Raw genomic sequence first — 27,877 nt, 5'->3', positions numbered from 1 at the left:
AGGGGGGCAGTTTTGCTCATGAAGTGTCCCCAAGGCTAGCATTATGGGATGACATTTTCAAAATGTCTCCATTGTTGTCCCCTTTTCCACTTTCCTCTTCCCTTGAATATATATATATATTGCATAAACCTGCTCAGTTGTTATCCAGACCCACCAAACTGGAAGGAAAAAAACAAAACAATAATGCATCATGAGTTGGTTAGATGGTAACTGTTTAACTGTCCAGGTGCTCAGTGTATGAGTATGCTACATTCAGTAATCAGCTCAACAGATGTGGATGTGGTTTTGCTGAGCTTGCAGTTTGACCAAACCATAGCCACGGAAAATACTCACTATCTCTAGATGGAGACAAGCTGCTTCTCCATTCTTGGCTCATTTCTCACCATTGCCATGACATCATCTATCGACACTCAGGATTTTTTTCCCCCGTTAACAACACTGCCCTTCATACTCACTCATCCTGCTGATTCCTCCTTGTGACCCAGAACTGTAGCTTCTCCAAGTGATTCATCTTCACCGTCTGTTTACCTTCCTCATTAGTACTTCTGTAATAGTTCTACTGCCAAGGGTGTGGAGGTTGCTCAATGTGTTTAGAAGGCCTTTTATTGGATTCCTGTTAACAGTGTAGACATGTCTGACATGCCATACACTGCTGACATTTTTTTTTCTTCTTCTTCTTTTTAATGCCAAAACATGTTTGCTTCAAATGCTTCTGCCTTGTGCAGAGTTGAGGGGATGGCTGATTGGCTTCAGGACAAGATGCTGCAGAATGAGCTCCAAGGTTATGTCTACTTCATAGTGTGGGAGTCATAAACTTGGATAGTTCAGACAGCAGCTTGGCCCAGAAGCACTGACACACACTTTCCTCTGTAACATCTTCCCTCTTGTAGCTTAAATAAAAAAGGTCTTGGTAATGTGCTCCCTTGTCATTCCCTGTCATCCGTTTCTCACAACACATACCATGTGTGACCACATCCTTCTCAGATGTAATACAAATTAGCTGAAATTCAGCTATGTAATGCTACATTACACCTAACCCTAACATAGCCTGTTACCCTCAAACCTTTGTGACCCAAGATGGCGCTCTTTCATTTGTCAGTATCATCTTCATTTATAATACACTTCAACACACAGATGTTGCTCAAAAGTCCTGCACAGGAACCACAATAAAAGTAACCTCAAGAGCAACAAGAAGGAGGGACATCAAACCAGATGATTAAAACAAACTAGCAAAATAAAAATGTTGGACAATAAATATATTTCAGTCGGACTCAAATGTTGGGCTCTGTTTAATTTGAAAGCCAGAAGTGAAACTTTAAAAGCATAACTCTATAGACTGTGAGCAGCTCCTGTTTAGAACAGCCACAGATGAGGCATGATTACCTCAGCTTGAGCTCGGTGTTGAAGATCTAAAATAGTTTAAAATATACCTGGAATATGACGGGCCAAAGCTGCTGTCCAAAAGCAAGCTTGCTCAATGCAGGGTGGCAAAATGAACTTAAAGTTACAGAGTGAGAGAGAAGAGACCCCACTGTGTCACCTCTTATTTATAGCCCAGGAAAACAAAAAGTCACTGATTACTACATAAGTGTTCCTTGGTATTTTGACGCATTTTAAATAGTAGAGCGCAACTTACAGAAATGCACCTTTTACATTTTATATTACAGAATAATTAGTAGTGTCAATACGAGTGACCCTGGTGGTTTTGTTAAAAGCAATTATTTCATTATATGGATTTTTTCCCCAGTCGAATGAATATGCCTAAACAGTACTGCATTTGCGACTACGTTAAAGATCATAGTTTTTAAGTATTTTTTACTCACTTTTTCCAGAGTGCCAACAAGAGAGTACGGCAATAAAAATCTGTTGTTCTTTCGTCTTTTCTTCCCCCTGAAATTTGGCCACTCTACCTCAAGCACTGAAAAAGCAAAGTTAAACAGAAACATTTTAGTGGAACAACTCAAGATTTCCTCCGCGACCAAAATCATTTGGCAGCAAGCTCACTCAGACTTGCACTGCAAGTAAACAGTAATAACAGTTCTTGGTAACACTACGGCAACAAACAGTAAATATTTCAGGATGCCGATACTGCTTCATATCATGCGCCTCATCAAAGCACAACAAATGCACCCGCGATTATCAAAACATTCTACACCAAGTTTTATTTAGTCCAGTGGAAAACGGTGAGGATGGGGTGGGGGGCTAAAAAAGAGCTAATTATAAGTGTCGGGTTCAGGTTGGAAAGTCCATTTCTGCGGGGGTTTGAGAAAGGGGACAACAAGGGTGTGGTGGCATCTCATGTGGTTTATCCACTTCAGACCCTCCAGGCTCTTGCCAGCACAGTCCTTTCTCTGCCATAATAAATTGTGGTGGGAGGGGTCGTGATGAGTGCTTTTTCTTCCCCCCTGAAGTTACTCTGTTTGTGTAGTGAAGTTCCACTTTGCCTTTTGTTTCTTACTCGTTTTGTGTGTCACGCTACCTTCAATATGCTTGCCTAGCAGCATGCAGAGATCCTATAGAGCTGGATTTGTATTTGAGTTTTTAAGATTTCGAGTCTGACGCTACAGGCTATGCAAGTACAGGCAGAGGTATTCGGGGGGTGGGGGGGGTTTAAGGATCAAACCCTACATTGAGGTGAGACTGAGAAGTTCTGATACGGGCTAAAGCTTTGTGTTACCAACCCTGCAGCAAACTGAGGAGCAAAAAGAAAAGACTTCACCTCTCCTTTTGTTGAATAGCAACCACAGCTCTCATTGTCAGCCTTTTTCTTTTTTTTTTATCATTTCATCTGTTTTTATTCTGACTTTCCCTATTGAAGGAATTGTTCTATTCTATTATTTTCAGCAACAAGTGCCTAACGCTCTTCGCAAATTATGATAATTCCAGTTTAATCCGGACAAAGAGGAAGAGCTTTAACCATCTGCTGTGCCAAACCTGGGCGAGTTGGGAAACAGGCAGTAGATTAGTGACGATCGGAAGGATTAAGAGCTGAAACATAGTGACGTCGGCCTGTGTTTGCATGCAAATCGTCCATGCACCTCTGTGAGCAACCCATTTGCTCACAGGAGGGATTACAGTGAAAAGCCATGTCTCCCTATGCAAGTCTGGAGTGTTTACATGGGTCATGGTCAAGCGCCAGACATGGGCGCTCAGCTCCTTTAAGGTACTTTAAAGAGGATCTGTGCAGGAAGGCAATTAGCTTAGATGAGTTTCTCAGGTAATCTGATACAATGAGTGATGTATACCACAATGCCACTTTTTCCTCAAATCTTTTCATTGCCTCCTCTCATATTGTGAATATTAGTAACCCCGATCAAAAATGGGTGTATTATTGGAACCAACCTTTTTTTTCCTCACAGTCATACCCCCAAAATCACAATTTCACAGTTTGAGTTCAAAGATAAATTATTGAAGTCTTTTTTTTTTACAAAAACAGAACATTTACTGGTTAATAATGTATTGATATAATGAGACAAACATAGATAGCAATATTACTTAGTGGATGTGCTATCTGAAAATTATTGATTTATTATTCTCTGGACAGATGAGACCACAATCGAGCTTTTTAGTTTAATTGCTAAGCATTATGTGTGGTGGAAAACAAACACTGGTTGTTACCTTGAACACACCATCCTCATGATGGTTGGGGATGCTTTTTTTCAACAAGGGCAGGGAATCTGGTCATCGTTAATGTGAAGATTGATAAAGCTAAACAATGTTCAATACTCAAAGAAATATGGGGTCAGGGGTGGCCCCATATTTCTTTGAGTATTGAACTCAAAGAAATACTCAAAGACTCAGTCAAAGTTCAGACCTCAGTCTAATACATATCTTGAACAAAATTTGATATTGATGCTCACTGAACTCACCATTGAATCTGACTGAATCTAAGCACACTTAATATTTACTATTTTGTGTTGATCTACCACATTAAATCCTAAGAAACACATGTTTGATTGTAATCTAAGAAAATGCTAAAAAAAGAAAAAAAAATAGAACACACTTTTCAGGTACGCTAGGGTTGTAAGGCTAATCAGATGCATACTTGCTTGTTATGTTTGATTTGCCCAGATTAAAAAGAACACACACAAAAAAAACCCAATAAATCTGACTGTCTATCAAATCAAATTCATTTTCATTGAATTTGGTGTTCATGATAGATAATTAATTATTTAATCTATGATTAAATATTGTCATCGAGAGCTTCAAAAGTCCCCAACCCTCTACATTTCCTTTGCTTCCTCTCAATCCTTGCATGATCTGGGAAGAAATGTGTCTTCCATTTTATCAGTTACCGCGCCCTCGCTCTCCCTCGCGCCAGAGGAAGTTGGCTCTTACTTGTTGTTTTTTTTTCCTGGGGGTAGATTATCTGCTTCCACAGATAGCAAACCTTGATTATTTTCAGCCTTTTTGCAGTCAGGACTGCTCGGCGGAGCACTTACCATGCAATTAAGCCTTGTGACAAGCGCTAACTATCGATGCCAGGAACCCTGTCTGGAACTGTTTCACGAATCGATTGAATCAAGCCGAGCCTCTGCGCTCGCTTTTTTTATGTTCTGTCACAAGCACCAAGGAGTAAAGTTAAAAAGTTGCTTTGCTGCTGGCGTTCTGTCACGACAACGTTTGCCACTGTTGGACGTATCACCTTGCAGCAGTCGGCTTTCTGTGTGACGGAGGTCAGAGGGCAAAATCAGACCTGCAGGGCGGAAATGGGCCGCTCTGTGTCTGGAGATTCATGTTACTACAGTTATTGATGACTCAGCTCACTACTGGGTTCAGCTTCCAATTACTACATGACAGGCGTTATCGTCACATGAAAGCATTTTCAATCCCTTTCTGTGTCACAATACTGAGCTCTCGCCTCAAGAACACAGTGGGATCATTAGACTCAGAGCTTTCCGGAGCACCAGGAGCTGTTCTAGTGCAATTCATAATTATAAAGTCTTCCAGTTGCAGCTAGGGCGCATCAAAGGCATTGTAATTGACTTTGTAAATTTGTGGCTGCTTACAGAGGGGAAATCCTGAAAGTAATAGAAAATTTCAGCTCAGCTTCTTTTGCTTCAACGCATCAAGTTGGAGGGCTGCTAGGAGGCTACGTTTTGACCAAAAATACGAAATCTTCTCTTTCGTCAGAACAAGACTGCAGCAGTTTTTCAGTGTTAATTTTTGTTGGCTAAAGAGCTTAAAGAACTTCAGCTGCTGGGTGATGTGTTGCTATCTTTCAAGAAGTTGTGTTCTCTTATCAAATATGGGGGAAAAAAATGGATTTGCACATTTCTGCTCGGCTTGTTTTTACAGCAAAACGGAAGGTCTCTGAGACGATCTCTGTGTGGGTGGTTCTGCTTTGAAACTGCTGTGCCATTTAAAGATATGCAGGATGACACAGTGACTCCTCAGCATTTGCACTTTAATACATTTTGAGTTGAAATCCCGTTGGCCGCAGCCGATCGTGACTATGAGGAAGGACGCTCGCTGTTCTATTCATGGCGCGGCTACACACACACGCACATTAAACTGTCTGCGGCCCTTATCTTTCATTGAAACATTGTGGAGGTGTGAAGACTTCCAAGCGTAGGAAACATTGATGATTGAGTCAAGCACATTTCTTTTTTTGTGTAGACACAGGAATCTTAAGGGCTGCGCATGGACAGTTTAAAAAGTACTCTGCTTGTTCTTGTCGGGGAATTCACATACCGAAATATACAGCAGTCTTCACATGTATTGATCACCTGATAAAAATGTGTGAAAGCCTTTAGAAAAACAACAACAACCACCTTGAGAAATTTAGAAAAAAAACAAAAAACCTGCAGCTTAATTTTAGTATATTTAATCATGGTAAAAGAAGTCCTGATTTAAGAAGTAACAATTTTTTTTTTTTTTTTTTTTTTGCAGTCACCAGTGCAGTCAATTTAGTATGACTGGAACTAAAAATGAGCTTTCTATCTATTTTTCAAACTTAAAACATGAAAATTAGAGATTTTCAGACTAAATAAAATACTTAAAATGCATCCTTTAATGAATCAAACAGTGTCAATAAATACTATTTCCTTTCATTTTAGGACATAAAACTACAAGCTTAAAGCAGCAGAATGTAACTTTTATATTAAAGAAAATGTGGCGTAGGGGAACTAACAACGCCTCCAGTCCTTGACATGGTCGTCAAGGATTTGAGTCCCGGCCCGTTGACTTTTCCAACATGTCTTCACCCTGTCTCCAATCTAGTGTGAAATTAAGGCCACCAAATGGATTCTTAAAAAGTGTCTTTTTACATATTTGTTAAAATTATCATTATTATTATTATGTCTTGATGGTATAATATGAAACGGATCACCTTTTAACCAGGGTGTCTAAACAGAAGCTAAACTTTGGGGTCTGAATTAATTTAATAGACATAAAGGACAAAGTTGTGATTGATAGAGGATACCATGAAAGTTATCCCATAAAACTTTTTTTTCTTCTTTATATGAAAATTTTTCTGAGGAATTGGATGTCACAGCCTTAAAGATTCACTGTAAAGCCAATCTTTTACTATGTCTTTTATTTACAGCGCCGCAAAGAGGGTGATTGACATCGCTAAGACCCGCCTCCTGGCTCTGATTGGTTGTTTCTAATTAGCACTGGGAGAAGGCAGAGGAAGGAGCTTGGTTTACTTTCACGGATTATCTGTCTCATACCATACTGTCACAACATAGTGACAGTTTCAACAAATATGTAAAAAAAATATTTTTACAAAAGTTACATACTGCAGCTTTATGTAATCTACCTGTAACTGAGATATAAATGTATATTAGCAATGGAAAACGATCTAGTCTGGTTGGTTTGCAATTAAAAGGTCACTGTAAAAACACATCTCTTGATTTAAAAGCTTGTTTTTTCATTTTAATTGTCCTCATTAACGGTCGTAATTCATGTCCTTCCTCCGTCTCGAATCGCTTCTCTTTCTACAAATTTTTTTTACCCGCATCAACTCCTGAGATCGACAAGGCACTGCACGCTTCTGGCCATAAATGCAGCCATTTTCCAAAGCTGTGGTAAAACCTAATCATCTTAGGAATAAACACCGTCTTTGCAAAGCTGTTAATAAATACTCTATCTCATATAGTTTTTACATGTTCAACAAGTTCAGCGTCTCATCCTAAACCCCACGGGGCCTATTTCAAAATGAGACTGCTCCCCGTGCAGATTTTGAGGAAATGTGGTGGCAGAGTCCTGCTGTGGAGTGAATGATTTATTTCCGAATAAATATGTGTATATATTTAGATCTCGCCGCTACATGTGCTCAACTGCGAGCAGAAAGCACTAATTGACGCGACTTTCTGATGGGCTTGCAGGAGGGAAGCTCTGCGACGGTGGATAACGAGGCTCGAGTTCAGCTTGTGATCCTACCTAACTTTCATTTAGATTGAACAAAAATTCATGTGGTCTCAATTTAAACTGACTCAGTGTTTTCTGCTCCCTTTGAGAGCGCCCCGACTGGAGACAAAGGAGCAAGCGGGGGCAAGCCACTCCGCTTTTTCTAAATAATGAGTGTGGATTTTGCGCCCGGGAATAAATGGGGGGGTTAATTTTCCCGATTCCTTCATGCCACTTTTGACAGAGACCGTGTGTATTGTGAGGCAGGTTACCATAGCAACAGCTGCAAAGTAAGAAAAGCTTTCGTTCCCTCTTCGAAAGTACCCTCGAACTCCCTCCTTCCCCCTGTTCTGATTTTTCTTTCTTTCTTTTTCTTTTTTTCCATCCAGTACCTTGTCAAGTCTCTTCCTCTTTCACCCTCCCTTTCTTCCCCCTTTCTCCAACTTGTACAGACATGGTTTGCTGAGTTTTTGGGTGGGGAATGTTCAGGTATGCATTAGCACATGCACACACACACACACCCACGCACACACACACACATGCACACACACATACAGAGGTCCTGCCTGTATGCCTCTAGTGTAACAGACCAGGGAACAATGAGTCTCAAAAAGAGACTTTCCTTCAAGAGGAGCTGGAACTTCAACACTGTAAGTAAACAGTAGGCTCCCCGACTGAGCCTCCTCTTCCTCTAAAGCTCGAAGAAAGGAGACTCCTTTTGTTCAGTCAGCTGTTTTTCTCATTAATCTCCGTCTCTGTCGCTCGTCTCTTTCTCTGCCCAACTTAAAACAGCTGTCTGTGTCGGCTTGGACCTGCGGTTGTTAGCGGCGTGTTAGAATCAGCCTCGGCTTGAGTCAAAGTTTAGTTTTGAAATGTCTGAGTACATCAAAGTGTGCGAAAACAGGTATAGGTAATGGGTAAATAGCCCAAAGTCTTAAAGATAATAGAAGTCTCTTTTGAAACATCTGAGATACCCCGTGAGGGAGTGGTGCTCGTGCACTTAATGTTTCCAAGATTTTCTCAACAATTTGTGTACTTTTTCCTTTCCACTCGTTTCATACTTTTGCCACCTTTTGTCTCTGAGTGATGCCCTACACTAATACACCTTGTGGTGTGTTTACGATTCTGGCTATACGGTGGGAAGATCACAGAGAAACCTCCCCTAACCAAAAGCCAAGTCACGGGCTTTTCAGATCTAGCATGTTATCCGTTTATTTGACCTCTGAAGAGTCTAGCTGGAAGGTTGGACATTTAAACTACTGTCTTATGTAAATGTTGCAGAGCCACCCACACTGAGAAGTTTGTTATTAGAGGTGCCAACTGTGGAAGAGAACATATGGACAAGTGGTGACTGTCTACGCGGATCATCGCTTTAGTCAAAATACAGACTAACCAGTTAAAAAAAACAACAACCTTTTTTTCACTCCTTACTCAATACAAATAAAACTTTGTGATTTCTTATGCAGCTATCACTGCCATTAAGTGATCTGCTGACTTTACAGGGTCCTGATTATTTTGCCCCTTCCTATTTAAAGGTTTGGTCCTGTCTGCTTTGAGAGATTTTGCAATGACAATTTCCTCCCCGGAAATGGGACACTTTGTACCTGCTTTGACTACTGGCAGTAATTGTCTGTCATCTACTCATTGTCTTCTGTAAGAAAATGTTGTGTTATGAGTAAAATTTTCCAGCAGAAGGTCACTTAAAATTGTTATATTTTCATCAGGGTTCATAATGTATAACAGTAAATAGTAATTGAGTATAATACAAAGATCGAAGATAATTAAATGTCTTATGAAAGACAAATGAGAGAGGAACCCTGTAGATAGTATTTTAAAGTGCTCAACACTCATACACAATGGTTCAAGTGAAATGGTATGAAGTGGTTTGTTTACAGGTACTAACTGGAAATATTAGGAAGTGAAATGACAAATTGACTTTGAGAATTATAATTTTTTTGCGACAACTTCCCATACTTTCTCAAATTTAAAGTTTGACATCTTCAAAGTGCATCTTTTCATGTTAGAAATTCAGTGTTTTCTCCTCAAGCTTTTTTATTATTACCATTATTATTTGTGATTTTAGGTTCATGTTTTGGGTTGTTAACTTGTTGGGGGACCAGAAGCTGCTGCTGAGACTGGACAGTACAGAAAAATACATTTCAACCCAGGAAACTTCACTTTCTGAGATGCACAGATTCAAGGTTCCTTTAGCCAGATGCAGCCCCTGTTTTGTGTCTTTCTTGGGTCTCCTATCTTTTTCTGTCAGACAGTGACATCCATTGATGATGGCTTTCAATGGTTCAATGTTTCTCTATTATTTGATTGTCATTCCCATTAGCTTTGAGTTTCATTTCACAAGACTTGGAGGCTGGGTTCTTATTGCAATATTCTTGATATAAAATCTTAACTTTTTATATCAATGATCTTCTTTCCAAGCTCCTCAGATATATTCCCCCCCTTTCTGCATCTGGCCTTTGGTAAGAGTAAGGTAATATTTTAGTAACATCAAAGTGGGTAGCAAAATCCAAGGCTATGTTTGTTCCTTTTAAATAGGTTTTTTAAATAGCTGCTAAAAGCTCGGGGGTGCATAGGAAACTAATTGGGGTTAAGTAGCTTCAAACATGACAATAATGCAAGGATTAATTGTCTCTTTAGGGGGAGGATCTGGAACCTCATTTGGCTCTGTAGACCTTTCACATTTATCTTAATAAATTTGGTGAAAAATGATGTAGAATGAACAACGCTTTTTAAGTATAGCATTTTATTCAGTTTAGTTTTTTCATGGAACAAGTTAATTAAATTTCCACAAATGAATTACACTAAATGGGCCAGCAAATTAAAAAAAAAATCTACTTCTCCTTCAGTAGGTTGTGTTTTTACACAATCACACACAGATATGAACATCTCGGAAGAAAATGTATCCATCCTCTTTTCACTAAAGTTTTATTTTTCTTGATTTAAAAACCTAGAAATAGAAATGAAGTGACTGATCTTTAAAACGACAACAATTATCCTATTATAAATATTTCTATGTTAGCACTTAGCACTCCTAGCATAGTCAAAACAACAGTCTGAGTATCCTTTCATAAAATGTATATCACTACACCCCGAAATTTCTAAATGACTGCCAACAGCACCAGATATGTCATATTTTATAAGAGACAAAAGTTGAAAGCTCCAAATACTGAAACAGAATAACTTTACTTTGGTCACCCTGCCTGTTATGTTCTGAAAGTATTGCTCTCTCTCAGCCTTATCATGTCTCCCAAAACTTAGTAACGATTTGCATAGCTTTTTAAATCTCTGCAATTCCTCATAGTTAACATTAAGCTGTTTTTTTCAGTTTCCACATCCACACCAAACAGTGTTGGTATCAGCCTGATCTGGTAGCACTGAGTTGTAACGCTTTCACTGATTAGTAAAATATTATACCTTTTGACCACCAATCAGCACTGATAGAATAGGACGATACCAATTAGGATATCTTTGTAAAAATAAACAATACACAACTTATTTTTACAAAAATATTGGTTTGCTTTTTACATACAAAAGAAATCCTGGTACATATTATTGCCTCCTATGAACTTTTAAATCAATTTTCAGGAGAAATGAAGCATTTTCTTATGCTGAAAGGGGTAAAGCTAAGCCAACGCTAATCAAATAGCTAGCACAGCCAAGTTTCCATAGAAGCTAAACTTTATTTGTTGTCAGCCGTTCGATCTTTTAGCCTTATTTTATGCCTCTGGCATGAGTACAGCTGCAACAATGAGACATTGCATCAACTCCATGTGTCAGAACGGCGTGATTAACTGGAACTCTCCCACTCTTCTCTGAGCAACCTCTACTCTTGCACAAAGTAGGTATTTATCATATTTGTCAGCCATACATTTTCTGTTATAGGCCCTTGACCCTGGAGGCATTTCTAACTGCTAAAACACCACCTCATAATTTCAGCGTTTAACCTGTGGACCTTTTGCTCGGCCAAAACCAAAGTTGACATCATGCTGTGTGACAAGATGTCTGCCCTGTTCTCCAGAGTGAACTCTGCCCGTGTGGAGTCAGAGCATGAGGTTTTGCCATTTTTAGATCCAGAGGGACAAACAGATGTAGTGGGTGCTCTCTTTCTTTTTTTTTTTTCCTCTCTCTCTCTCCTCTTTCTGCTTCTCTCTTCTGTTTCGGGGTGTTCTTCATGTTGGTCCTCCCCTCCTGTGATTATTGAACACATGCTTAGCCACCACAGAAGAAGCGGTTTTTAGGGTGTTGACGATTGTAAGGGTGGATTCAGCAGCACGGTTGTAAAAGAGGCTGTGACACGCAATTAGTGGTTTGGTGGTCTGTGTCTGATTGAGATTTTACATGTGGCCGGTCCTGGAATAGAACCGAACGTCATCTCCCCCCCTGTGTGCTTTCAGAAGGCCAGTTGGGTCTACACAGAAGTTCACGTGAAATCGTTTTAGTATTTAGTTGTCAAATTAGCTCTCCGACAGCTTTCGCTTTACTTCTTCTTTTTTTTTCTTAACATCCCAGCTCTTAAAAAATTATTTAAAGGCTAAATATCTGTGTTCCTCATAAAGCCTGTAAAAGAAAAAAACCTTGTTTGTGCATTTTCTCAGCTTTGCATATTCTCACTTTGAAGTGGAAGATCAGAAAATACCCCACTGCAAATAGTCTCTCCGTTTTCAGATTGTGTCCTCCAACGCACCAGTCCTTTGCGAGCGTTCTTGAACCGAGTCCCAGGATATTCTTCCCAGCATTTAAATATAATGGTGAAAACAGCTTGACAGTTTGGGCTTAGAATGTTCCTCAGCTTGCTCTGCACACACTCAAAGAAAATTACATAAGTGAGTATACTGTTAACATTGTCCTTTGTTTTTAGAATATCACAAAACCAAAGCTTATTTCCTTTTAAGTGTTGTTAACTGGAAGTAGAAAGATTTTAATCAGAGCAAATTCATGTCGCAACATTCGCGGTTAAGTGCTGCCGCGTCATGCTTTTGCCCTCAGTAACACATTACAAGTATCTACAAACGTTTGATTTTAACGTCAATGCAGAAATGCTTATAACTTGACAGCTCGGAAGCCTAATCCCCAATTCTTGACGGGCTGCGAATGTGTGAAGGTGTGATTTTTGCAGCAAGCCTTTTCGCTGGAATACTTTCTGATGCAGGAATAACACCTCCGCTGACGTGCGAAAACGACTTCAGTTTACAGTTATACAACGCCGAAGGACCCAGAAAACAGAAAGAGGAGCTAGAAAAACTTCTACGCTAAAGGAAAAGAGCAAAAATGACCGTGTGGATGTTGGTTTTCGAAACAGTCATGCAAGTAATTATGGAGGATTCAACGTTTGGCTGCCATGGCTACCTTGTGCGATTGCTCAGGGGCACGGGTCACTCACTCCCTGCATTAGCAAGTAAAAAGAGGGCCATTGCACCCACTGATGGCCTCTCAAGTAGACAGCCTTGATGGGTCCTTGTCGTTGTGACTGCGTTGAGAAGGAATGCACTGCAAAGAGGGGAGGGAAAGGGTGGGTACTGTGTGTGTGTGGGGGTGTGTGCGTGCGTGCGTGCGTGCGTGCGTGCGTGNGTGCGTGCGTGCGTGCGTGCGTGCGTGCGTGCGTGCGTGCGTGTGTGTGTGTGTGTGTGTGTCATGGAGGCCAAAGGTCCTCCCACGAACAAACGAGCGGGCTGGTGGAAGGTGCAGACTCACACTTCCAGAAAGCAAACCAGGGAAAACGCACACCTCAAAGCAGCTGGTTGTGATGCCAGAGGAAACTCTACCAGCAGATCAGGCTTCAGTCTCTTCTCTTAGCACTGTGGGTCATGAGGGCAGCCTCTCATTCATGTCTCTCTTTGTTCTCTTTCAGTCTGCAGCTTCTTCAGATGGTGGTGAGTACAACTTACTTTTTCTATGTAAAAATCAATCCAATGTAAATCCTAAGCTCTCCTTTTAATCTATCCATTTTTTTTACTAACTCAGTAAAACTCTTGCAGCCTCACCAGCATTCTGTGTTTTGTTCATTTGCAAAGTACAAAATTATAAAAAAACTTTAAAAAAAACTAAAAAAAAAAAAAAACGGCCTAATAAATGTCCCTCTCTGGGGATGGTGTGTTCACTGCAGGCAGTATGCCTCATTAACAAAGGATGTTTGTTGAGGGTGTTTGGGGTTGCTGTCGGGTTAGCGCCCATGCTGTCTGGTCGTCGTTTTTTATAGCGCTTTTGGCAGCACTCTCAAGTCTGCAGCAAAGAGTTCAGCTGAGCTCCTTTTGTTACTGCTGATGTGGCTCAGACCCTCTTTAAAGTTGTAAGGAAGATCCCACAGCTTTGGTCATGTTGCATTAGAGCAATAGTTTGGGTTCTCTGAAGATATTCTCTCTAAAGTTGACAAAATTAGTTTCTTTACTTAATGTAGACAGATGCAATAGCTCAGCAAGAAGGTAGAAAAATGAAGAAATACTCTGAGAAGTGGAACGCTAACAGCTGCTATGATGTGTTAATGAATTTTAGCTACTCAAAACAAACATAAACTTGAAATATTGATATCTATGGGGCGAGGCGTGGGACAGTCTGAGATTGTCACACCATAGTAACCTTGAGTAAAAATACCACAGTATCAGTTATTACACAAAGAAATTGCATAACATGATTAAAAAACAGCTTGTGAATCATCTTATAGCTTTGCAGCTGTAGATTAACAGTGGAGTAGCATTGATAAGGGAAACATCCTGGACCCATTCAGTTTTCACATATTGGGACTGGAGATCTTTCAATCTGCAACATTTTTTATGCTTTTATTTCAGACACCTTACTGACACTGAAACTTGAATCAATTGCACCAATTTGAGTTTGGTTTAAATGGCTAAAATCAGTCAAAAACAATGGTTTACTGAGTGATTAACTGTTAGTTTTTACTGCTCCTGGGATTTATTCACCTAAGCTAGAAACTCACAGCGTAATGACATCTTTCTACATGTATGGGGTTAATGCTGTAAAAAAAGAAAAAATTTTGCTGAAACTACAATAAAAAAGATTTCAGTCTGTTTAGTAAACTCGAGCAAATGACTTGTCAGCTATACTTAAACAGCCGCTCTCAGTAACACAGTCTAACAGATGGTTTTATGGTGTTGAAATAAATAAACCCACACCAAGTTTCTGTATGTAGTTTTAAAAACACTCCTACTGAGTCAAAGGAACTCGCACTAAGAGTGGGTTTAAAAGGTCACACTGAGGCCTTAGTCATACTCTCTGATCTCGGCTACTATTTATGGTGGTTGTTTTTTTGTTTTTTTTTTAACATTTTTTTTATTTCACAAGGTCATAGATGAACTGTACCTATTTGTAAATCCTTCCCACTCATGCTTGCGTATTAGCAGCATGAAGACATGCATAGCTGCAACTTAAAAAAAAAACAAACAAGTGTGTTTTTGAGACCAGGCATAAACCTAATTCCTGTTGTCCGTGGCGACCAGTTAACTGCTCAGAATGAGAACGACTGTGCATCTGTAACCAGCTCCGCTGTGACCTTTTTGTTTTCACTGAGCACCCCTTGTTTGGTCTGCCCACAGCTCTCAAGTGGCCATCTGCCATCATGATAGCAGGTACTGCTCAGGCTAAGGTGCTACTTTAGTCGCCCACCAGTTGCTAAATAGTTGCCCGCTCTTACTCCTTGTGTCCCTGTAATCAGCCACAACCCCCGCCCCACTCTCTGCTCCTTTTATGATGCTCTCTTTTTGTCTCTCCGTCCCTATAGCAACATCTGCTGTTTCTTTTACTTTATATTTTTCATTAGTCCACTCTAAACATTTCGGTTCTGCCACAAAATTGACCAGCAGGACAGCAACTGCGAACCTCAGTGTGCAATTTTGAAGAAATCCTTGCTTATAATGAAGCCGTGGTTTAAGTACTTATATAGTTTTAGTCTGTTGTTGTACAGGAAACTATATAAGCAATAGAAACAGTCAGAAAAGGGTTGGCCATTTAGCACCCTCCACAATTATTGCCACAACTCTTAGAGCTGTGTAGAAAAGGCTTAAAATATGTGGTTGCTATGACGACTTGGTGACCCTAAGATGCTACTTCGTCCTGCGATCAGCTTTGGAAGTTTTTTTATTATTATTATTGTTATTTCCCTTACCATCTTTTTTATAGAATGTAATGGTCATCATTCAGCCTCATTTGTTCTAGTTGTTTAAAAATGTTTTAATTATTAACATGTTTACTGTTTCCCATCTTATCTGTCTTACTTGAATGGCATTTTTTTTTTTTTTTGTCTCCCATTTTTTAGCGTTATGGGCCTCTTTGTCAGGTCATGTTTATGGTGAACTATTTATACTCAAATTTCAGATTTTGTGAGTTCTGGTTGGAAATAACACCCCTTGAAAACTGTAATCACAGTGAGGGAAAGTGAAAGAAGTATGTTGTTTTCTTCTTGTGTTGCTGATAGTAGCACCCCAACAATTAGCAAACCACACTGCTCCTCAGACTCACAATTACATGTGTTTCGTACCTGTGTGGCACAATTCGCAGATCCAAGCTGTGACTCCAAACTAAAATTGCACCCTAGAAAAAAGGGAAATCTTAGAAAATTACTATCCCGATCTCCTACAAAAACCTACAAATTTCAGTTGCATTTATTTTAAAGTTGCTCGATATACCAAATTTCAACTGCCATCTAAATATCTATGTGTACAATGTCATAGACAGGACTGCTTGGATAAAGTGTTCATATAAGTGCCATTTATGTAAATTCTGGTCTATATTATTTCTGGGCGTTTTGATAGGAAAAAGTCAGAAAATTGTGGATTACATGTTATTGTTGTGGTTATTATTGTGGATTATTGTTATCCCAATAATCTGTAATAGTACTGCAAAGATACATATGTTCTCAATATCATGCAGACCTCATTTTGTTTATAGAAATAGCTGTGGTTGATTTAATCAAAAACTGTTTCCAGAACCAGTATTTCTTTACTTGCTGAAATAAATGTGCTCAAATTCAAGGTTGGATTTTCTTAAATATTCCATGGGATGTAAAAAAAGATTTTATTTAAAGGCTTTTTAACACGTCTTCATCAAGGATGTGAAGGTTTGCGCACGGAGCTGTATGCTCTGTCTAATCGTCATGGGAAAAAATGACTATTCTTTTTTTACATTTTATTTCCTTGACTGTGTGTAATAACACTCAAGGGTTTTAAGTAAATAACATTTTTCAGTTTCCTCTTCCCTGTTACATTTTTCTTCTTGCAGACTACAGTGGAATCCAGCTGCAGGGATGCTGCAGTCATAGCAGCCTGACCAGCAATGGCAGTCTTCCAGGGGCCGGCGGCCATCGGGGGTCCGCAGATCATCGGGTGGCCGGCTGGTCCACCTGCTTCGAGCGGCTTCTCCAGGACCCCGTGGGTGTGCGTTACTTCTCGGTAAGTCGATGTAAAGTTTCTCTCTGACCGAATTGAAGACGTTTTCCCAAAGTTTTCTGGGACAGATTATGCTGTAAAAGAGTGTGAGAAAACGTTTTTATTGGTTCTTTTGTTCTTTGTGGAGAAAAATTGTCCAGAATTGTGGCTGTAAAGATTCAACCATTCTGGCTTGTATGAGTCCTTGGAGGAATTGGTTAGTTATGAATTTATACCTTGGGGGTTTGCACTTGCTTTAGCCAAAGTCGGAGCCAACAGTGTTCATATCTACATAGTCATGCATTGTGTGCTGGGATTTGCAAATGGTTCCAGTTCAGAATAGTTGATCAGAAGTCATCCTTTTAAGCAGAGCCACCTTTGTTGTACTGTACTCTGTCCTCCCACACTAAAGATGTTTCGTTGAACGCAGCCTATGACACCTTCAGAAAGCTCGGCGATAAGTGCTGGCTTCAGAGATCCACCTCCTTCCACACTGATCAGCTTCTCTCGCCCACGCCATCCTGCGCCCACACTTACAATACACCAGTCTTCACCCAGTAATTTCTGCCCTCACTAATGGTCTCAACAGCAACAGCTCTGGGTGAGACAAGAAAACAATCGGCTGCTTCCGATTATATAAAACCTCTGGTTTGCCTCCACAGGAATTTCTCAAGAAAGAGTTCAGTGAGGAGAATATCTTGTTCTGGCAGGCCTGCGAATACTTCAGTCATGTCCCTGCAACAGACAAAAAGCAGGTAAGAGCAGCTACAGATGAAACCAGATGGTGCTTATTATAGGGGGAAAATTTGATGTGATCCCTCCACACTTATTGGCACCACTGACAAAGATCTTTTATAGAAGTTACAGGGCAGGAGATTTATATTTCTTTGTACAGTTTTCACTTAATTACTACTCTGAATATGTTGGGGTTGTTTGTTTTTTTCCAGTAAATTGCCTGAGTCTGAACATGCCATTTAACAATTAACCAATTACCAAATCGGTTGACAATGATTTCAGAAATCATAATTGATCCAATAGATTTTTTTCTTCCCTTTTCCACTTTTTGAAGTTCATCAGTTAGCTTCTAGTAGGTACTTCAAGATTTCCTGTCTCACTGGGCTGTAAATATGATGAGACACAAAGACTTTACGCTTAGCCGCTATTCAAAATGGGAAAGCTAAAAAAAAAATTAAAATAAAAATAGCGCTATGGAAAAGAAATTGTATTTTCAGATCATTTTTACATTTCTGCATCTTCATTTCCCATTTGTCTGTCTGTCCTCCGTGTGTTTTGAGTTGATATTTTAAAAATCTTTATGTAGAGCCCAAACTTAGTAGATAAATACTAAGTTTTAAAAATGATCATTAAATGATCATTTTTAAAAGACAAAGGACTTGCTGTTTAAAAACTAAAAATCTGGACCTACAAAAGTGCAGGAAGATTGTATTACCAGTAAATCTCCTAAATTCACTGTTGGAGAATTGCAGCGAAAAGTGTTTTCTTGGACATTGCCAGGTTTTGTCTCCAATATTTAAATACGCTCGTGTGACGCTTCGGCTAACCTCACCAACTCTGCCGCCTGCAGCTGTCCCAGAGAGCGGGGGAGATCTACAACAGCTTCCTGTCCAGCAAGGCCACCATGCCAGTGAACATCGACAGCCAGGCCCAGCTGGCGGACGACGTCCTCACCTCACCTCAGCCTGAAATGTTCAAAACCCAGCAGCTACAGGTACTAGAACCCCTGCGTGCTCAACGTCGGCCGTGTTGTTTGACGGAGTCAGCTGTTGGTAGCGAAGGCATCTTCTGGAAAGCATTAATACAGGAGGGATTCCTTGTGTTTTCGGGGGTTTGCTCTCATCTAGCCTCAATTCGCTTTGTGGAAGCATATTGAGGTTTTTTTTTCCTCTCTTTTTTTTCGGTGGCCATCTGGGTTTGTTTACAGAAAGGCTCAGAGGCTTTACCAGAGAGATAAACACAAACTGGCATACACCCACAGAGAATCCAACACACATTATGCAGACAGGGAGCCATAGACATGCAGTCAAAGATCTGTGTATTTCCAGCTAGTAGATTAGCATGATTAAGTTTGGACGCTTAAGACTGCTGTCATAACATCAGCTGGAACTGCATGTCATTACTGGGACTGCCTCTCTTCTTTGTTCTTCTTGTCTTCACACTCTGGATATTATTAGACTCCAAATGTTCAATTTCACTCTGTTCTTCGTGTGTCCTTAGATCTTTAACCTGATGAAGTTCGACAGCTACTCGCGTTTCCTGAAGTCCTCCCTCTACCTGGAGTGTCTGCGCGCTGAGGAGGACGGTCAGCCGCTGCCGGACCCCTACCAGATCCCCTGTAGCCCCGCGCCCTCCAAACACAGCGCCAGCTCTGACCGCTCCACCCTCTCCACTCCCAAAAAGGTAGCAATTTTTTATTCTTTTTTTAACTCGAACTCTATAAGTACAAGTGTCATTTTTGGCATCTTCTGCACATGTCCACAGTCAAGGGTAAAATGTGATTTTTGTGTTTTTTCCACACACACAGGACATCAGAAAGCAGAGGTCAGGGAAGTCATTAAATGAAGACACCAAGGACGAGAGCGCAGATAAGAAGCGCGGCATCTTCTTCTCCTGGTCTCGCAACAGGAGCTTTGGAAAGGGACCAAAGAAGAAAGACATCGGAGACATTAATCTGGGTGGGAATTAGTGACCGTTGTGCTCTGATTGCTGAAACCCTTAGCATTCTTAATTCTTGAGCTACGGCTAACTGTTCATTTAACCCTTGCTGCAGACTCAGCAAAAGTATTCATACCACTTGACCTTAAAACTACAATTACAGCTTTAACCGTTTTTATTGGTGCTTTATCTGATTTACCAGCAAAAAGTCCTTTTACCCGAGTTTGCAACAAAACAACCGCAACATAATGCTGCCAACCCTGTGCTTAAAATTTGGGAATGCAATGTTCACCCTTTTTATTTAAACATAAAGTTGCTGTAAACCAACATAATCCTTTGAACTGATATTAACGTTGTTATTTCTCTTCCTTTACATTTTTTTCTGTTTTCTTTGAATTTTTTCAAGATGGCACAAAAGGAAAATTCCCTAAAATACATCAATACTGCATCAGAAGCTCATGAAGCTATGATCTCGTCAATTGAACTTTAAAAATTGTTTAAAGTTATCTTAGCACATGCAAACTTCTGAAATTCAAAACAAAACCAATAACCTTTTGAATTATCCTGCCATTTGTTTGGTGGGGAACCACTGTTATAAACCTGAAGGCGTTTTCTCCGTCCTCTGTTGTCCTGCAGACTTCTGGGGCAGTAACGGTCGGCGAGAGTCCCAGGGCTCCCTGTCGTCGAGCGCCAGTCTGGAGATCCCCAATTCTGTCTCTGCTGCCAAAATGGAGGTAAGTTCCCTCTGGTCAGATCGCCATGGAAACAGAGCCTGAAATACCACAATTTAATCGTAATAGGCGAGAATTTTATCTTTTTTTAAAAAATTTTTTATTGCAATTTGTTTAAGCCCACACACTGTTTTTTTCTTGAGCAATATAAACAAAGGTGAGCGTTAAATCGCCTGGTTTCATGAATCCCGTGTCCTCAGTCTGACAATCGCCACTCAGTCGGCGCGTGGGAGCGCTCGTCCAGACACTGCAGCGTGCTGCTGCCCGACGGCTCCTGCTCCTCCATCACCCTGCGGCCCGGCGCGTCCATCAGAGAGGTCCTCCAAGACCTGTGTCGCAACATCTGCGTCAACATTGCTGCCGTGGATCTGTTCCTCGTGGGAGGAGAGAAGGTTAGGAAAGATTTTCTTTAACTTATTAAGATAGATAAGCCTTTTTCCTAATCTAATCTGGGTAGACAAATATAAACAGAGTCCAATCCAACAGGATGTTTTGCATTTCCTTCCTCTAGCCTCTGGTTTTGGATCAGGACTGCATGACTCTGTGCTCGCGAGACCTAAGGCTGGAGAAGCGTACTTTGTTTCGGTATGAAACTTTCACTCAATTCCCGTCTCGTTTCTGCTTCAGCTGCCGTCCTCTGTAACTCTCGCCGTGTGTTTACTTTTAGGTTGGACCTGGTGCCGATTAATCGCTCCGTGGGTCTTAAAGCCAAACCCACGAAACCAGTCACGGAGGTGCTCCGTCCCGTGGTGGCCAAATACGGCCTGAATCTCAGTGATCTCGTGGCCAAAATAGTGAGTTCTCCCCGGTGGCGACAATGCTTTAATGCTTTGAGACACAGCAGCCTGTGCAATAAGGGTGGAGTATCATGGTCAGAGGGGGGGCAAGGGAGGGAGACGACCACATCCTTTTCCATCTCTACATGGTGGTTAGAGCTCTGACTCAGCCCAGCATGTGAAGATGGAGCAGCAGGGCTACAATTAAGAATGACGACACCCCTCAAACATGCCGACTCTTTGGCCCACTCATTAACCTCCGTCAGGTTTATTTTAGTCCTGCGGGCTTCCAGGCATTATAACTGCATTCATGCAGCAGACCAAAGCTGAAAGAGGGCTTATAAATAAATCACAGACGACCATCAGCCACATTCTGAGAGGTATTTACCGAGCAACAGGTGAAGAAGCTAACACGCTGTGTTTTGTTATTAGAGCGGAGAGACGGAGCCGCTGGATTTGGGGGCCCCCATATCGAGTTTGGACGGCCTGCGTGTCGTGCTGGAGCGGGCAGACCCATGTTCAGGGAAAGGTGAGTCACCCGACACGAGTTCCTCCTTAAAATACCTCCAAACAGTCCGACGCTTTTAAATTGATTTTCAAATCGTCGCATTTTGTGCACCCAACAGTGCCTTGTGTTTTCAAATTTGTTTTTTTTTTGTTTGTTTTTTTCGGTTTAAAAAAAAACAAAAAAGGAAGGAAAAATTTGCTTGTAGTATTTGTGCTGAAATCACCTTACTGAAAAAATGCGGTGTAGATTCGCAGAGGAAAAAAAGTACCCCGCAGTATGATGCTGCCACTAGAATGTTTCAATGGCATTGTCAGGGTTGGTGGTTAGTTTTCATTTTAGAGCATTTTGTATCTTAGACAGAAAAAAAATCTCTTTTGACCAGAGTATCTTCATTGATCAAATCATGAAGGTTATTTTATTGTTTTTCTTCCAACAATGCCTTTCTGCTAGCCACTCTTCCATAAGGTCTGGATTAGTGGAGGGCACAACAAACATTTGTCTCCCACCTGAGCTGTGGAGCTTTGCAGCTCCTCGAAAGTAACCTTGGGGCTCTTTGCTGCTTTCTAATTCTTGTTCTCTTTACATGGCTTATCTGTTTAGGAGGATATTTTAATTTTCTTCTGGATATTTTATTTAATGAGTGTATTTCCTGCAGGCTTGCTCAACAAAGTATCTTTTAATGAGTTCCTGTGAGTGATTCTATGTTGTATTTATGTTTTTATTTCATAATTTAACGAGATAAAACTATTTGATGAGAAATGATGTACAAATCTTTGTGTCACCTCTGGTGTCAGACAATTACAGTAGGGCTGTAACTCACAATTCTTCTTTTGATTATTTTGATGATTAACCAGATTCAGGGGCATTCTGCATGCAGTATTAGAAATATATTCAAAATACAAATAAGCAAATTATCCCTTTTCTAAATAAGAAAATAAACATTTTATTGTCTAAACTTGTAGCAAAAGTTACAAATGCAGCTAAAAAAAATACTAATTACTTCTGGCCATCAGTATCATGTAGGGGAGATGTGTTTTTTTTTTTTTTAATAATTAGATAGCAAAAGGCTCTTAATAGAAGTTTTTTTTTTTTTACCAAATTTGAACCAGGTGAAGCTAAAACTATGTCGTTTTACTATTTAGACAGTTTTATTTTATCTTTAATCCATAAGTTTTATATTTTTTGTGAAGCTTTGGCTTAATTACTGCTCTGAGCATGTTGCTCTTTTAGCAAATGGCCCTTTTTGAGTTTATAGACTCCAGTTAACAATTAATTTATTACTAAATTAGTTGAGGATTTTTATGTTGCCAATCGCTGGCCTATTGATTCAATCGCTGATTGGTCAGCCTGTTTATGTGTGATTGGTTCATTTGAAGTTTTTTTTCTCTGTAGTTCTTTTTTTTTCTCTGAACACAAACTGTGTGTGGCTCTACCAAGACAGTTATTTCTTAGCACTTCAAGTGCCGCTGGAGTCCTCATCGCAGCAGATTTTTCATCCTCTTAATGCAAATGTAAAACATTCTGAAAATCATTTTCCTTCCTCCGAGACAAAACGTTAAGAAGTCCGAGCGAGGCACTGTACGGTTTTACAGAATAAGATCCGTCTCAAGTGTCCACTGCTTCTGCCTCTCTCCAACCTGATGAATTTTAATGTCTTCTCTCCATGTTTGTCGAATAGAAAAATCCAAGTCTTCCTCCCTAAAAGGCCACCCTCCGACCAGGAGCTTTTCTGCTGCAGTGAGTACTAGAGACACGTTTTACCTTTGCACACGTCTAGTGAAACGGGTCCTGTGGCGGTGTCGTTTTGTCCTCTTTCTACTGCTGTGCTGCTTCTGCCACGTTCATCGTTACTTCAGGGTTTCCCCAATTTGTCTTCATTAACATTCACTTGATGCTGATCTGTCAGTGTTTTCTTTTCTTTTATTCTCCACTCTTAATCAGTCTATTGCTGATGCGCTCATTCACGTTCTCCCCGCTTTAAAAAACTGCGTCAACGAAAAGAAGACAACGTTTAGATCAGTAAAGACACGAAGCCGACAGAGGGATGAGATCGGCTATTGAACGGGGGTCGAGTAAATCAGGACTCTGCTCAGTAAAGTGCTTAGCAGCTCGTGCTTAGCTTCCCTCTTGCGACCACACCTTCTCCACCCCACCCAAACCCCACCCCTTCCCCTCCATCCCCTAACAGAGTGCATTGTTATTGTTGCATCTGCAGGGAGATGAGAGGTCAGCACCAAAGGACATTTCTGTGAGAGCGGCTGGACCAGCCTCAGCACTCCCAGGGGAAAAGAGAAAACAGAAAAAGATAAATATAGATGAAGCTGAAGGTAAATGCCCCCCCCTTGTTCTTGATTTCTCTCGTCTTTTATTTTTAACCTTTGGTGGACTTCTGTGCTTTGCTTTTGCCTCTGGACTAACTGACAAGGATGTGTGTCTGACGGGGAGGTGGCTACGGCGCTTTTACAGACCAGCTAACGTCTCTCTGGTCCGTTTGGAAAAGCCAAAGTGACGGAAAATTTGTCGTCTTTCTAGAATTCTTTGAGCTGCTAAGCCGAGCCCAGAGCACCCGAGCCAACGACCAGCGCGGACTCCTGAAAAAAGAAGACCTGGTGCTTCCAGACTTCCTGCGCCTGACTCCACCCACCTCCTCCTGCTCCGCCTCCTCCGACCTGGCCTGTTCCACCCCGGCCTCCCTGAAGCCGAGCCGAGAGAACGGCGTGCCGCCGCGCGGGTCCCTCACGGCCGCTCTGCGCTCGGAGAGCCTGGACTCCTCCCTCAGCTCCAGCGCCAACGGACACTTGGCGTCCAGGCGGTGCCTGCTGCCTCCCCCCCGCCACTCCACGTTCGGCACCCACCTCTCCCCCATCCCCCGGCCCCCTGACTCCCGGCCGAGTCTCCGCACGGTGGAGGAGGACGCCCACGCCGACCTGACCCTCGTGGGCGAGGGCGACATCAGCAGCCCCAACAGTACTCTCTTACCCCCTTCGCCTCCATCCTTCCCGTCCCTGGAGAGCATCCTCCCTGAGGCCAACTTCACCCCACCGACACCCTGCCCCCCATCCCAAGACACAGGTGGAGAGGGAAAGTCCAGTTCAGGTATTTCTACAAATCAGTAATAAACCAGTGCTGCGTGAGTGTGTCTGTGTGTGTGTGTGTGAGTGTGTATGTGTGTGCAGTTGTGTTCAAATTAATAACAGTGTGTTTAGTTTAATGATTCGTGAACCCTGTATATTATATTACAATTTACAGGATGAATAATAAATAATAATTAATTGATAAATCTGTTCTCACTCTACGGAAAGCGGAGAAAAAGAATATTTAAATAAAATGGAACTTCACAAAATCAAGCATCGACCGTAAAAATTTAAAATGATTGCGGACGCAGCTTCATCCACCAAACTAATTTTAGTTTTATATCTGGTGTTCAAATATGTTTCACCTAGAGTCGACCTTTCTTCTTGCACGTCCGGCCAGATTTTCAAGCCCACTTTACAGTCTGATTTGCTTTTATTGGTGAAGTCTCAGAAACGGCATGCTTAATGCCACCTCATAGGTTTTAAAGTTCTGGGTTTGGGCTGGCTGCTAATAAATGTTAATGCTGTTGGTCTGAGACCAAGACCTGTGCCAAACCTTCCTTGTTGTTTCAACAAGAAACAAGGCCACCAATTGTCACTGTATTTCCTCCTCAGCATAACGCAACATGAACTCTCCAAGTGTTTGTTTTTTTTGACATATCCAGACTGATCCGTGATCTGTAGTTTGTGATGGACACGGTCTGCTCTGGCTTGAATTCAGCTCTTTGGGGTCAAGTTCCTCAAAACACGAAAGGATGACCTTGATTTGATCAGCCAATAAAATGCTGCATCATTTCTCTTTAGGCTAGTTTAGGGTTTAGTTAAAAGTTGTTGCTTTTTTTTCAATGTTGGGACTTTGCAGGAGCCTCATGTCTGTAGCTTTGCCTCACATTGCAATCTGTATTTGTTTCAGTATCCACAAGCAACTTTACATCTTCTTTGATCACTCTGGATGTAGCAGTGGCTGTTATTTAATCAATTTAAATGGTAGTTTTTCCAGTTTTCACGTCGCCCTGCTAAAGCTAAGCAGCTCTGCAGCCGTACCATTTTGCCACTTCTTTAAATGTTTCCTCCTCTCCAGTGAAACATTATGACAGAATTTTTTCTTCTATCTGCAACATTTTCAGCCTTTGCTCTTAAATAAAAGCCTCTTATTTGACTCCCGTTTGTTCAATGAATGGCTGTCCTCACCGATTGAACTCCACACCGCTGTTGTACGAAAACACTCTTTAAATTAATGATTCGGTTGCACAGAATGTCGCTCTACTGCTCATAGCCTCGCTTTCTATGTAGAAAACATTTATTCAACTAAGAACCGTGATTCATTTGGTTCATGAAGTTGGACTGATATTGCTTTGAATACAACTGTACTTGCATGCGTGTGTATAGTGTGGTCACAATAGTACCGCTGTTATGGCAAAACTCCTTCTATACCGACTGACGCACTTTAATGACAAATTGATGTTGACTCCCTCAATTTGCCTGATCCGTTTAACTCGACGTCTATTTGTGTGTGAGTGTGTGTGCGCGTGTGTGTGTGTGTGAGATCCTTATAACATTCCTGTAAATAGTGATGTGTGTATATTTTCTCCCGTGAGTGACGTTTACCTGAAAAAGTCCCGTGCTGCAAACGTTTGGGGTTGAACATGTGACTGGGATTTTTTCCCCCCACCCAGCTGGATATATTTCCACTTTGTTTTATAGTTTCGGGTGCATGCAAATGTGATTTGTTTACAGGTCTTATGATTTATTAAAACAAACAAACAAAAGAAAAAGAAATACATACAGGTTTTCTGATCAGTATTTGTTGTACAATCAATGTTGTACTGAAGAGTAGAGCTGAGACCAGCTGCACAACTGAAAGTGGTGATTTTTAGCTGCGATAGTAATCAGGAGCCATGAAACTGCAGATCCTGAACAGCCGTTACAAACAAATGCTGTGTTCCTCTCCATCCCACCACTTCTAGTTAAGAGCAACTCAACAATGTCACCGTCAGAGTTTTTTTTTTTTTTTATCTTTTTCTAAAATTTCTTTTCCTTCACAACTCCTTTAAATGAAGTGAGTCACCAAACTTTTGTCGGCTCACGTTGCAGCAATCTGAGCAGTAGGAAAACAGTCATCGGTCAGTGACATTGTTGAAGTGCCCGTCATTCCTTATCTGGCTCGCTTTCCTCCTCTAGGTGCCTGTTGTAGATAATCACTGCCAATAAACTCTGTACCTGTGACTGAATAGATCTAATAAATGTCAGAATTGGAAATCACTCTCGTCCTGTCTTTTTACACGTTCGTGAGATCAGTTTTCTCTCCCAGCAGCCCCCGCTGCCGCCTCCTCTCTCCGCCTCCGCATGCCTTTTCCAGTTTCCCCCTTTAGCTCTGTCTCATTTTCATCTTGTGCCGTTCTCCTCATTAGCTCCCACTCCTTTGTGTACTTTCCCCTGCGCGCACCCGTTGAGCGCTGGCGTCGCTCGAGCGGCGTGATTTTTGCCCGGATCGTTCGCTGTGGCCTGTTTGTTCAGTCTTTTGTTTGCTTGATCTGCTTTCTCGTTGTGTGGTAATATTTATTTTTCGTCGGGATCGCTGCTGTGTTGTGTGTGGCTTAACAGTGCTTTGCAAAAGTATTCATAATCCTCTTTTGCATTGTGCCGTGTGTTTTAGAGTGATCTTATGTGATAGATCAACACAAAGGAAGGAAAATGATGTGTGGTTTTCATTATTTTATTTTTTTTTTGTCAAACAAAAACCTCAAATTGTGATCGGCATTTGAGCCTAACCCCCTTTATTCTGATACCCAACAAGTTAGAAGTTACCTATTTAGTAAAAAGAGTCTACCTGTATATTTTACTAATCCAGCTGCTCTGAGAGGTTTTTCAGCGAACACTGGCGAACAAGCGCGTCGTAAAGACCAAGGAACACAGCAGGTCAGGGAGGAAGTGGTGGAGACGTTTAAAGCAGAGCTAGATTGTGAAATGAGATCTCACGCCTTGAGAAGAATTTGGCAAATCCTCCAAGACATGGCAACCCACCTAAGCTGACAAGGAAAGCATTTTATCAGACGGTTCTGGTAACTCTGAATAAACCGCAGAGATCCACAGCCGAGGTGGGATAATCTGTTGATGGGGCAATTATCGCATGCGCAATCCACAAATCTGGTCTTTCTGGAAATGTGGCAAGAAGAAAGAAAAGCTAAAAGTTTCCACAAGGCATGGAGAGGAAGACGGTGCTCTGCCCTGGTGGGATGAAAATTCAGCTTGTTGGTTCCATTCAAAACATTATGTGATTTAAAAACAAAAAAAAACAAAAAAAACACCACACCCAACTGTAAAACGTGGTGGTGACATCATCATGCTGCAGGGAAGTTTTAGTTTTTGT

General features: G+C 41.1%; 1 protein-coding gene across 6 annotated transcripts in view; it reads left to right on the top strand.

The window, feature by feature from the left end:
- LOC103480437 (regulator of G-protein signaling 12-like) overlaps nt 1–27,877 on the top strand; it is a 47,187-nt gene that overhangs the window by 11,405 nt on the left and 7,905 nt on the right. For 4 of the 6 annotated variants that reach the window (XM_017310528.1, XM_008435379.2, XM_017310527.1 and 1 more), the window contains 15 exons: nt 13,220–13,241; nt 14,919–14,951; nt 16,600–16,769; nt 17,408–17,500; nt 18,331–18,474; nt 18,981–19,163; nt 19,288–19,438; nt 20,055–20,152; nt 20,350–20,541; nt 20,661–20,734; nt 20,817–20,943; nt 21,358–21,454; nt 23,112–23,170; nt 23,649–23,760; nt 23,966–24,529. In XM_017310528.1, coding sequence (XP_017166017.1) covers nt 13,220–13,241; nt 14,919–14,951; nt 16,600–16,769; nt 17,408–17,500; nt 18,331–18,474; nt 18,981–19,163; nt 19,288–19,438; nt 20,055–20,152; nt 20,350–20,541; nt 20,661–20,734; nt 20,817–20,943; nt 21,358–21,454; nt 23,112–23,170; nt 23,649–23,760; nt 23,966–24,529 — 2,119 coding nt within the window. Of the gene's footprint in view, nt 1–7,906; nt 8,004–13,219; nt 13,242–14,918; nt 14,952–16,599; nt 16,770–17,407; nt 17,501–18,330; nt 18,475–18,980; nt 19,164–19,287; nt 19,439–20,054; nt 20,153–20,349; nt 20,542–20,660; nt 20,735–20,816; nt 20,944–21,357; nt 21,455–23,111; nt 23,171–23,648; nt 23,761–23,965; nt 24,530–27,877 lie in introns of those variants that run through there. The other 2 variants (XM_008435384.2, XM_017310529.1) reach the window with 2 other exon arrangements.

The sequence above is a fragment of the Poecilia reticulata genome, linkage group LG18 (assembly GCF_000633615.1).
Source record: "Poecilia reticulata strain Guanapo linkage group LG18, Guppy_female_1.0+MT, whole genome shotgun sequence".
In the NCBI taxonomy this organism is placed as follows: Eukaryota; Metazoa; Chordata; class Actinopteri; order Cyprinodontiformes; family Poeciliidae; genus Poecilia; species Poecilia reticulata.
This window is presented reverse-complemented; position numbering and strand designations above follow the sequence as displayed.